At 48.7% G+C, this 10,815-nt stretch overlaps 1 protein-coding gene across 2 annotated transcripts in view; it reads right to left on the bottom strand.

Annotated features, from left to right (window-relative positions):
- Window positions 1–17: 17 nt before the first annotated feature.
- Window positions 18–10,815, bottom strand: part of EZH1 (enhancer of zeste 1 polycomb repressive complex 2 subunit) — a 31,994-nt gene continuing 21,196 nt past the window's right edge. For both annotated transcript variants that reach the window (XM_055323123.1, XM_055323131.1), the window contains exons 11-21: window positions 10,335–10,515; window positions 9,871–10,067; window positions 8,116–8,207; window positions 6,996–7,036; window positions 6,391–6,516; window positions 4,999–5,177; window positions 4,388–4,483; window positions 3,884–3,965; window positions 3,150–3,230; window positions 2,665–2,749; window positions 18–2,363 (exon numbers count right to left, since the gene is read on the bottom strand). In XM_055323123.1, the coding sequence (XP_055179098.1) occupies window positions 2,303–2,363; window positions 2,665–2,749; window positions 3,150–3,230; window positions 3,884–3,965; window positions 4,388–4,483; window positions 4,999–5,177; window positions 6,391–6,516; window positions 6,996–7,036; window positions 8,116–8,207; window positions 9,871–10,067; window positions 10,335–10,515 (1,221 nt within the window). In that variant the 3' untranslated portion in view covers window positions 18–2,302. The remainder of the gene's footprint in view (window positions 2,364–2,664; window positions 2,750–3,149; window positions 3,231–3,883; window positions 3,966–4,387; window positions 4,484–4,998; window positions 5,178–6,390; window positions 6,517–6,995; window positions 7,037–8,115; window positions 8,208–9,870; window positions 10,068–10,334; window positions 10,516–10,815) is intronic.

The following is a 10,815-nucleotide window of genomic DNA, read 5'->3' as shown; positions in this document are numbered from 1 at the left end:
CACAACACGCAACTTGCCAAAATGGATTCTATCACTTTATTCAGATAAGAGGTCACAAGCCACAGGACTTTAAAGTGCGTGAAATTCACTGGCAATAAAGCCGCACATATACCAGTCTCCCCTCAGTCCCCACCACCTTGCTTCATCCAAAATTCCCCGGCTGGGGGGAGGGGTTGAGACCCGTCATTAAGGGAGGGGGCAGCGAGGGGAAAGGATGGAAATGCTGGTGGAACAGGAGCATTAGTGGTCTGAAACTAGGAAGGAGCGGATTCTGCACAGAGGTTAGAGTGGGGTCGGTCTGGCCTCTCCACGGCTGTAAGTTACTTGTTTCCCATCTTTTCCTCACAGCCAGCCCTACGTCAGACTGACCTAACTCCTCCTCCTTCATTTGTCTCTGGTTTTTCCCTGTAATTTACGAGTACTTTCAAGCCCACAATCCAGCTAGAGGGTGTCCCCAGTACACAATGAATACAAGCCACAGCAGACGGAGATTTCAGAATCATGGTGGGGCTGGCCAGTCAGCGAGGAAGAGGCTTCCATCAGGAGCTGGCTGGGCATGTGCTCAGTGCTCTGTGCATGTGTGCCCACAAGTGTGGTACGTGAAGATATGTGAGTGTGTGTGTGTGCATATCCCACCAAAATCCCTAGGTGACAGTTTGGCCAAAGGGAACCCCACTCCTTGCTTCATGGGAGAGCCAGAGGGGTTGGAGGAAGGGAGTGGTCAGTATAGACCAGGGAAGACAGGCATGGATTCCCTGGAGAAAATAGAAGCTGGCTCCCTCTTCTAATATTCCCTAGGCCAGCCTGCTCCTGCTCACATCCTTTTTACCCAGAACAATGCTCCTTATTCCCTGCCAGTTCAGCATGCCAGCCACAGACATCAGGGTAGCTCCTAGAGCTGGCCCCATCCTCATTTGCTCCTTGTGTGTCAAGGAAGCTCCTCCTTACTCCACGAGTTGCTGAGACAGAACTGAGGAATCTTCCAACCCCTGTCCTTCCCCTTCTCTTAGGAATAGGATTTGGGCAGGGACCCCAAAGACCTTGGTTCAAATGCCACCTCAACCTGCAGACCTCAAATAAAGTGCTTTGCTCTTCATGAATCCCAGAGAGAATGGCACCATGGACTGGCACGGGAGGTTGGCTTGCTTCTTAACACTTCAAATACCCTCTGCCAGTGTGCGTGGCAAGCATGATGCCATCCTAAATACGTGCAACTTGGGAGCCCCTCACCCGCCTCCAAACACTGTCAACTCACCCTTTCCAACAGCAGGTGTGACAGACAGAAAAGTAAATCACCTCTACGACCCTCCCCCTCTCTAGTCCAGCCCTGTGCCCATCTTCCAGGAAGGGATAAGCAACAGAGGCCCCATGGGCCTGGACTCTAAAGGGAATGAAGGGCCTGTAAACAACTCCATACCCAGGAACCAGAGAGCTCATACGCAGCTGGGCACCCCCCCCCACCATGCTTCTTCAGTAGCAGCACAATGGCTGCCTGTAGTCGCTAAGCCAGCACTTTGGAAGGAGCCACTGGCACACTGGTACCTGCTTTCAGGAATCTGAAAACTTATTCACTCATCTCCAGAGTACAGAAGTTTCTCAAAGCCTCTTGGGCCACAGGCTTAGCAGCTGAACTACTGTCATCAGGATGACCCTTGTGCTCTGTCTGTGGACGATCGGCTCTTAGCTTTCCTCTCCCAGTGTTGAGTATCTATACTCAGAACCCACACTCTTTGAATCTGAACCCTGCCAGAGGGAAGAGGTAGTAAGGTGACTTGTCTCCCCTCCACCTGCCAGGCTCACCTGTGACCCAGGCCACTCATCAGCTCCAGTCACCAAACTTCACTGACCTGTCCTCTCCAGGTCCTATTGTCACAGAGAGAGATGCTGGTGACCCAATGACACAAGGACTCTTGACTTGCAAAGTTAGAATTACAGGCCAATGCTTGTTAGGATTGCCCAGGTTGATTGCTGAGGCCCACAACCTACGTAGCGGACAAGAAACCACACTGAGTCACCCACCCCCTACCCGTGCTCTCTTCCTCTGAGGCCTGACGTAGTCTCCCACTTCCCACTTCTGCAACTCTCTCTCTGGGGGGACCAAGCCCTGGTTGCCTCTGTCTCCCCCTCTCACTGAGACAGTTTGTTCCTACTGGACACAGCCAAGGCCTCACTGAAGAGGGAGTGGGTGGGGGGTTTCTCGGTCTGGGAGACACGTAGTGCAGGAAACTCGAGCAGCGGTGGTGTGTGCATGAAAGCAGAGACAGTGCCGCTACCATAAGCGCTGGCATGGGGCCCAGGAAGGCTAAAGGACATCGGTTTCCCTCTCGATTCCCACGTACTTGAGGGCATCGGCTTGGCTGTACCTGTCCCAGAGCAGGAGGAACCAGGTTACTATGAAGGCTTTTGTGAATGAAGACAGAATCCCCTCTGATTTGCTCCCTCTCCCTCTCCCTCTCCCTCTCCCTCTCCCTCTCCCTCAGAGCGGTTTACATCTGCTCCCACTTCTGAGGCAAGGCTCTGGAGAGCAGAATGAAGACAAAGACTTGACTACCATGAGGCCATCTCCTTCATCCATATCGTCCACCTTAAGCCCACAAATCAACTCTAACAGCCACTTCTTCTGCCCCTGGAGCCACCCCCAAGGACCATTTCTGGCCACCTTACCTGTAATCAAAGAAGAGCTCTTCACCAGCTTGAATTGCCCTTTTAGCAAAGATCCCGATGCGATGATCCCCATTTACCATGACCACTGCAAACAGGACAAAGCCAAAGCTAGGTTCCTAGTCAGCTCCAAGCCAATAATCGGTGGTGCTGGGCTGATTTTCTCCCAATTCCCAGGAAAAACATAAGTGAAGTGTGAGTAAAAACCAGTCAGTGAAGACAGTTGCTTCCTTGCTTTAGATCTATTATTCTGACTGGTGATATAGGAAGATCGCCTTCAAAAGATTCTCGTTTGTGGGTAAATCTTTATAATGTATTCAGTGAAGAAAGCCAATTACAAAAGAGACTCAAAATGATACCAGACGTTAATCGTGATTGTCTTTGGACAAAAAATAACTCAGCAATGAAAAAAGTTACATAGTGCATAGAAATCATAGTAAATAAAGCATCCATCACTCATCCTACCTCCCAGGTGACTGGGAACTCACCTTTGGCATAACAGTTGGGGTTCACTGAATGGTTTGCAAATCGAATCTTGTTTCCTTTTCTGGTAGCGTCTACTACAAAATCTATATAAAAAAAAGATCATGAGCTCACCAGGCAAATCCACAGCTTCTTGAACATGATTTTAAAATCAATTAAACATGGGCAGCCTGGGTGGCTCAGCGGTTTAGCGCTGCCTTCAGCCCAGGCCCTGATCCTGGAGATCCGGGATCAAGTCCCATGTCAGGCTCCCTGCATGAAGCCTGCTTCTCCCTTTACCTCTGTCTCTGCCTCTCATGCTCTCTCTCTCTCTGTGTGTCTCTCATAAATAAATAAATAAAATCTTTAAAAAATAAAATAAAATCAATTAAACAGTAACAGAAATAATCCAGTGGGAATTTTGAAGTCCAGCAGAAGGCAGTATAAGAATATGGCCTCATGTGGGGCATGTTCTCTTTGGGTTGCCCCATTTGGCTGGAATTATCTTCCCATCTACTGGGTAGGGAAATTTCTGAGGTGTAAGTGCTCACTGTTCCAATTATAAGCACTACCCACAAATGGGGGCTCTCCCAAAATGAGTGAACTGTGGCTCATGGGGTCTTAAAGTTCAAGCTCCCCACCTTGCTCTGTGTACCAGCTGGAGAAATCACAGCTGATCTGAACATGGGCTGTAGCAATGGTAAGCTAGTAGGAAGACCTGCCTGAGACTACCTTGGGGCAAGAGAAAGACACTCCATACCATTGTTGAGGTTGAAGAGGAAGCTGGACATGTATTTGTCATAGACCTTCCCCCGTCGATCAGCCTCATCCTGAGAAATAAGCTGCAGAGACAGACAAGGAACAAATAGGGGGATTGGACTGTCTGTTTGGGGCATGGTACCTTGCTCACAGAAAGGACTAAGAGGGGGTAGTGTCACACATAGGTGCTTACTGAGCATCACGATGAGACTCACAGGAGACAGAGCTTGAGGTGGTTTATTCCAATCCCCACCCAGGGTGACCAGCTGGAGACTGAAGAGAGCTCCCTGCCCACCCCCCTTGTGTGGCCTGAGTTGGCAAAGAACTTCAGAAGAGTGATTTATCTCAGGATTGCAAACACTTCTGTGGGATCCCCCAAGAGGCCACACAGGAACTCCGCTGAGTTATTTAGAGAGTAAGTCATAGAAGTCTGGCCCACAGAAAATCAGAGTTTCTCATCAGTATCCCCCCAGATAGGAATGTGGTCCAAACTGATAGCACTCACCTCACCACAGTATTCAGAAATGAATTCGTTTTTTTGCACAGACTCCTTAATGAAGGTGCCCCATCCGGCCACATCTGAGGGGGCCAGCAGCAGGTGCTGGGGAAGAGGGAGTCAAACCTCAGACTACAAGGCATGTGTGAGTGGGCGGGGTATGTCTTGGATGTGCACGTGTGCCGGGGTGGGCAGGGTGGAAAGAACTAGCAACTGTTAAGAGGATCTGAAAACAGAAAAAGGTCTAAGCCATTCTGTTCTGGGGAGAGGAAAAACAAAGAAGGGAGGTGGCGAAAGGAAATGTGACTCCTCCTCCTCTAGGCCTGGGGGCCTCCTGGACCTGAAGGGCTAGGAACTCACTGCTGAGGATCAAGTAGAAACAAACAATGTCACTGATGGGTGTTCCTCTCTGCTCTCTTGGGCTATTCAGTTCAGGAGTCACTTTCCTAACTCCTCCCCGGGACAGAAAACCACATTAAATCAGTATACATGTATCATTTAGGATTTGCCAAGCACTGTCACATGAAGCCCTCTGAGGGACCAGTGGAAAGAATCTGCTTGGGGCAACTCCATCTATCCCCCTCCATTACTTGACTCGCAGCCCTGAGAAAAGCCCTCACCTTCTTGAGGCCTCGCTGGATGCTGCAGTTTTTGCAGGAAACCACCTTGCAGTCCCAGTGCTCTGAGGCCCCACATGTGAGGCACAGGTCGGGGTCACACTCTCGCACTGCCAAGTAGCAGGGACATTGCTTGGTGTTGCACTGGGTCTTACAGCGACAGCCAGGAAAACGATTCTGACCTGGGATGGAGATGGGGGTGGGGGACAAAAGGGAGGGGCAGGTAGGGTTAGAAGCAGAGGCAGCTAATACTGGGGCTCAGGTCTGACTTGAGGGTCAGCAAGGAAGTAAATGTGAAGTGCTCAGGGAGATTTTGGCAAAATAGGAAAGAAACTCCCTTGCCAATAATCATACAGTCAAGTTTCTTTCCAGAGAAAATGACTGCTTCCCGACAGTCATGCCTGGGAGTCAAAAAAGCAGGCTTGACTATGGAGATGTGTTTCTTAGAGATTCCTCAACAATGCTCTCCCTCCCCCTTGTTGGTGGAATTTAGAAGGGAGGTGGTTAGTGGACCAGAGAAAATGAAATCAGTGCTTTTCACTGTTAAATCATCACCATCAAAACAAGAATCATTTTGAGAACAGAATGCATCCGTTCTAAGCCACCCTCCACCCATTGCCCTCCCCAGCACAAGTGCCCCTATGCTGTGGCTAAGATCGATATCTGCTATGGGTTAGAAGGTATTTCCAGTACAACTGCCTGGGCACCAAGTTCTGCAAGGTCTGGAGGCTGCTATCAAACTGCTCACCCTTGAGCAGGGAAGGGCACGGTGTGATAAGAAGCAAAAGGGAAGCACATTTAGCCTCTATCTTACTTCTGCTGACATCCAGATGGACTTGATAGGAAAACTCCAAGTATTAAACTAAAACAGCTGTGCATAGAATCATAACCCATATATGTTGTAACACAACATCCTAGAAAGGGAGGCTGTGATTGTTCCTTAAGGAAAAAGATTCCCTTGGGACACCTGGGTGGCTCAACAGTTGAGCGCCTGCCTTTGGCTCAGGGTGGGATCCTGGAGTCCCTGGATCGAGTCCCACATTGGGCTCTCCCTCTGCCTATGTCTCTGCCTCTCTCTGTTTCTCATGAATAAATAAATATTAAAAAAAAAAAAAAGGAAAAAGAGTCCCACGTTTCTTGTTGCTTCCCTGGAAGGTAAAGACGTTTCTGATTTCTGTGTAATTGTTGCTTTTAGAATCAATCACCTAACAGGTTTTTAAAAGAGGACTTTTCCAGATCTTACGTATCTTGTTTCCTCTGTAGAATGCTTAAAACACAGCAAAGAGAACATCAGAAGGCCCATAGGCAGCAAAGAGCACTGGCTGGGAGGGAAAGGTGGGGTGCACCATGGCTGACTGTCTGGGAAAACTACAGGGAAAAGCAAAGAGCTCTTACAGTCAGGGTTGCACTGGCAGAACTTCTCACAGAAATTCTGCGTCATGATGCAGGGGCAAGTGCTGTCACAGGGGCGGTCTGGATGGTCGCAGGGCTGGTAATTGTATACTTGCGTGGAAGAATTATCTAGGAGAGAAAAGAACAGACCAGAACACTGCTGTGCCCGCACCCCCTAGTTGCCCTCCCTCCCAACTGTCCAATGGCCCAGACTGGGGAAGGCTGTCCCAGCCATAAACTTGGACACATTTTGCACCCAAAGTGAGAAGCAACCAGAGACAATGGTTGTCCGTCAGCTACCATGGGGGTGATTTGCTCTGTGGGGAGAGTGTGGAAATGGTCCAGAACTACAGGGCAGCCATTCCAAACATTAAATGAAGTCTGGAACCTGGCAAATGGCACACTATGAAAGTCAGAGACCACAAGGCTCACGACTCGGCCTCCTGAGAGGTGCTCTCAGTTGCAGTGAGAAGCTGAGCTGTTATCAGCTGCTGCAGTCTGCGGAAGTGGTGCAGGGTCACCAAGTGCGGCTGCAGGTGGGGCAGGCGGGAGACCACGGAGGTGCGACCTCAGGCTGAACTGCCCAAGAGCACCCTGCTGCAACTTACCCTTCTTCAGCTGAATTTTCCTACAGTGTGCAGCCCACAGCCTGAAAGAGAGAGACAGAGGGGCCTGGATTATGGCTCTGGGGAACTCTGCAGAGTTGGGTAAATAACAACGTGACCTGCTCTGAGGGACTGTGGTTTAATGACCTGGAGAGTATCCTCCCCAAACTCCTTTACAAGAGGCCTCTGTCCTAGTAGGTAGAAGCTGGGGTCCATATGGAATGCTCTATGCTTGAAGATTTAAACATCAAAGATCCTAAAAAACACAAAACCCAACCCTCTGAGTCTATTATAATGCTATTGTTTCTCCATCTCCCTTCTCTCCTTCCTTCCCTCCCTCCTTCTCTTTGGGGAGGTAGGATGACTTTTTCAGAATCTGCTAAGTGAAAGAACTGAGCAGGAGAAGCCACAGTGACTTCCTTCTATATCTAGAATTGGTGTCAGTTCCTTCCCTCAGGAGGGGATAGTCATTAGGGAACCGAGGCAGGCAAAATGTTGAATTAAAAAAAAACAAAAAGGGATCCCTGGGTGGCGCAGCGGTTTGGCGCCTGCCTTTGGCCCAGGGCGCGATCCTGGAGACCCGGGATCGAATCCCACATCGGGCTCCCGGTGCATGGAGCCTGCTTCTCCCTCTGCCTATGTCTCTGCCTCTCTCTCTCTCTCTCACTGTGTGCCTATCATAAATAAATAAAAAATTAAAAAAAAAAAACAAAAAAAAACCCAAAAACAAACAAACAAACAAAAAAAAACCCTCCCAACCCTGAGCAAAGGCTAGCTAAAAGACGATGTTATTATGCAACTTAGAAAAACAATACAAATGCCAAAAGAAAAAACTCTGGTTAGAGTAGAGAAGTGGGAACTGTGGTCACTAACCACTGAGGGTGGAGCCATGAGGCCAGCTCTCACCCCACTGGACAGGAGCTTAAAGGCAAAGAAGACAGTTATCTCCTGATTCCCAACATCTAGGGACAGGAGAAGGGCTGGTCCAAGGCACCAAACCACAGGGAACACTGAGAAGGCTGGCCCTTTAGTTGTGCAATGCTAAATTCAAGAGGGAGGCAGTTGGGAAGTCCAAGGGGAGGTCGGAGCACAGGGAACAGAAAATCCTTTGTCCAACCCTTGCCTGTGCTTTCTTTTCTTCTTCTGTGATGGATTCATGAGCTCATCTGTTGGCAGCTTCAGGATAAGTGATTCTTTGACAGCAAACTGAAAGACCTGGAAGAAAAATCCAATGGGACCTGTCACTCCTTCTTGAGCCAGGTGGTCAGATAAGTGAGCCAACCAGGTACTGGGCTTGGAGTGTTCTGGAGTGCTCAAGTGCAGCTGACTGAGAATCCCTTCACTCAGGGAGAGACAGAGTGGCACTGGGATATCTCATCACTGGCCCCAGAGTTAATTCTTAACTATCTATCCTGACTCGAGAAAAGAGAAATACTGAGCACAGTTACACCTTTCCTGGTCAGTAGCTTTCATCTACACCTCTGCCTACCAAGTCCTGAGTGGGAGGATTCTTACCAACCTTATCTGTTCCATCTTAAAAAGGACTACTCCAAGTACTTTTTAGAATCCAGTGGTAGAGAGGACACAAGCAGCACCATTTGGCTAACCACTAGCTCCCTCTGTTGGTTTGAAGAGGGCAGAGACTATTTCATTTCTGGAAGGCTGGTTCCCTTTCAGTATGCTTCATCCCTTATAGCATTCGTTTTTTTCTTTTCCTCTTTGGCAATAGGCCCTCTTGAGATTCTGGGAAAAGTACAAATCTTCTTCTTGGGAAAATACATGCAAAACTGTATTACACAATAATCTGTAGATTTTTCAGGTTAAGAACCTGTGACTCAAGGAAACAGATATGAACTCCAAAATGAAAGCAAAGGGCACTTCTATTTATGGTTCTATTGTTTGTTCTAAGTAGAGGCATCATGAAGAAGAGGGCACAGAGACTTTTCCAAAAGTTAGGGAGCTAAGCAGCAGGGTGTAGTTCTGGTGTTCCTTTCTTGTTGGACAGACCGGTCCTAACACCTGGCGACAACCTGTCCCTGCTCTTTGGTCTGTCTTCCCACTGCAGTCAGGCAGAGACAGAGGGGCACTGGGACACCAGGTCCCACTGCCTCCAGAGCATCAGCGTCTGCCTTCGCCAGTGACGACCAGAGCACTTGGAGCAAAGGTTGTGGAGCATGGCATACTCCTTTGCTCCTTCCTGCAATGGACATGTTACAGATGGGAAACGGGAGCAGGCCCAGAGTCACCATCCTGATCTCATCATCACAAACCACCTTAACACCTATGCTACCAGACTGTGATTCTAGTGATGGCATGAGTGAGAAGGGCATGGTCCAGGCTCAGCTACCCAGGATGGCAATTAGAAGTGAGTGATAGGACATCTGGAGGAAAAAGCAACTGAGGAGACTGACAGAGGGAAGGGGAGTGGCAGCTGCAGGATCAGGAGCAGGATTGCGCCAGATAAGGAGGTCCAGAAAGACTTGGGAGCACCTTCTAGGAAAGGCGTACACATTTAGTAAGAAAGACAGGAACCAAAAACAAAGAACAAAAACCAAAAAAAAAAAAAAAAGCTAAGAGAGTGGAGAAACATCCAGAAAAGTTAGCTAGTGGCTAGAGGCAGAAGTAAGAATTCAGCAAGGAGGAGAATTCACCCAGCACTTCTAGGCCTGGCATCTGTAGAAGGTCCCATGTTTGGGGAAGCCACTTCATGGCTCCAAAGCACCCACTCATGAGGGATTGAGTCTAAGACAGCTTTGCTTGAAATGGGCAGCCACAAAAGATGGCAAAATGCTGACAGAGCAGTGGATGAAAGGAAGGCCCTAAAAAAAAAAAAAAAAAAAGGAAGGCCCTGCCTATCCCTGGACATCTATGACAGTACCTGCTTGCACGTCTTAGTGCCCAGAAGTCTGGCTATGGAACAGAAGTTGTTGAAGTAGGTGCCATGAAAGACTCGAAAAAGGGACTCCTCAGCCCCAGTCCACTCCACAGGTTCCGAGGGTGCTTCCACTACACAGAGCTGAGGTGGAGCCGGACTATGTTTCTGCTTTGTGGGAGTCTGACAGCGAGAGTTGGCCTCTAAGAGAGGAGGAGAGAAGAGGGCACAGGAAAAGAGAGAGAATGCAGTTGTCATCAGTAGTTTGTCACAAACTCTGAAGTACTTCACACTACTTTAAAAGGCAGATTAGTTAGGAACCAAAATATCCCCCGTCTCTACTGCCTACAGGCGAAGCTGTAGAAAAAATTAACCATTTTTAAAAGGAAGTAACATTAATGTTAGGTGGTGATCCTGCATTTACCAGAGGCCTTGAGGAGAAAGAAAAGATTGCTTTCTGTTCCATGTACCTGAAGAACTGGAGGCCCAGTCATTGCCTGTATCCCTGTCACTGTCCCCTTCTTTAGTCTCAGCCACAGTAGAGGCTGAAGTGTTGGAGCAGGAAGCACTGACCATGTGGTGCCTTCGCCGGCGACGACCAGAGCACTTGGAGCGAGGGTTGTGGAGCATGGCATACTCCTTTGCTCCTTCCTGCAATGGACACATCACAGATGGGAAACGGGAGCAGGCCCAGAGTTACCATCCTGATCCCATCCATCATCACAAACCACCTTCTTTAACACCTGTGCTTACATGCAATGACACTTTTTTTTTTTTTTGCTCTGTATCATGTAAATGTGACCGCATAAAAGGTGCTTAACAAAAATTCTAGGGGTGCCTGGGTGGCTTAGTTGACTGTCCCAACTCTTGATTTCAGCTCAGGTCTTAATCTCATGGTTGTGAGTTCAAGCCCTGTGTTGGGTTCCATGCTAGGCGTGAAGCCTACTTTAA

Source organism: Nyctereutes procyonoides, unplaced genomic scaffold (assembly GCF_905146905.1).
Source record: "Nyctereutes procyonoides isolate TBG_1078 unplaced genomic scaffold, NYPRO_anot_genome, whole genome shotgun sequence".
Taxonomy (NCBI): Eukaryota; Metazoa; Chordata; class Mammalia; order Carnivora; family Canidae; genus Nyctereutes; species Nyctereutes procyonoides.
Note: the sequence above shows the minus strand (reverse complement) of the source record. Positions and strands in the feature narration are given on the sequence as shown.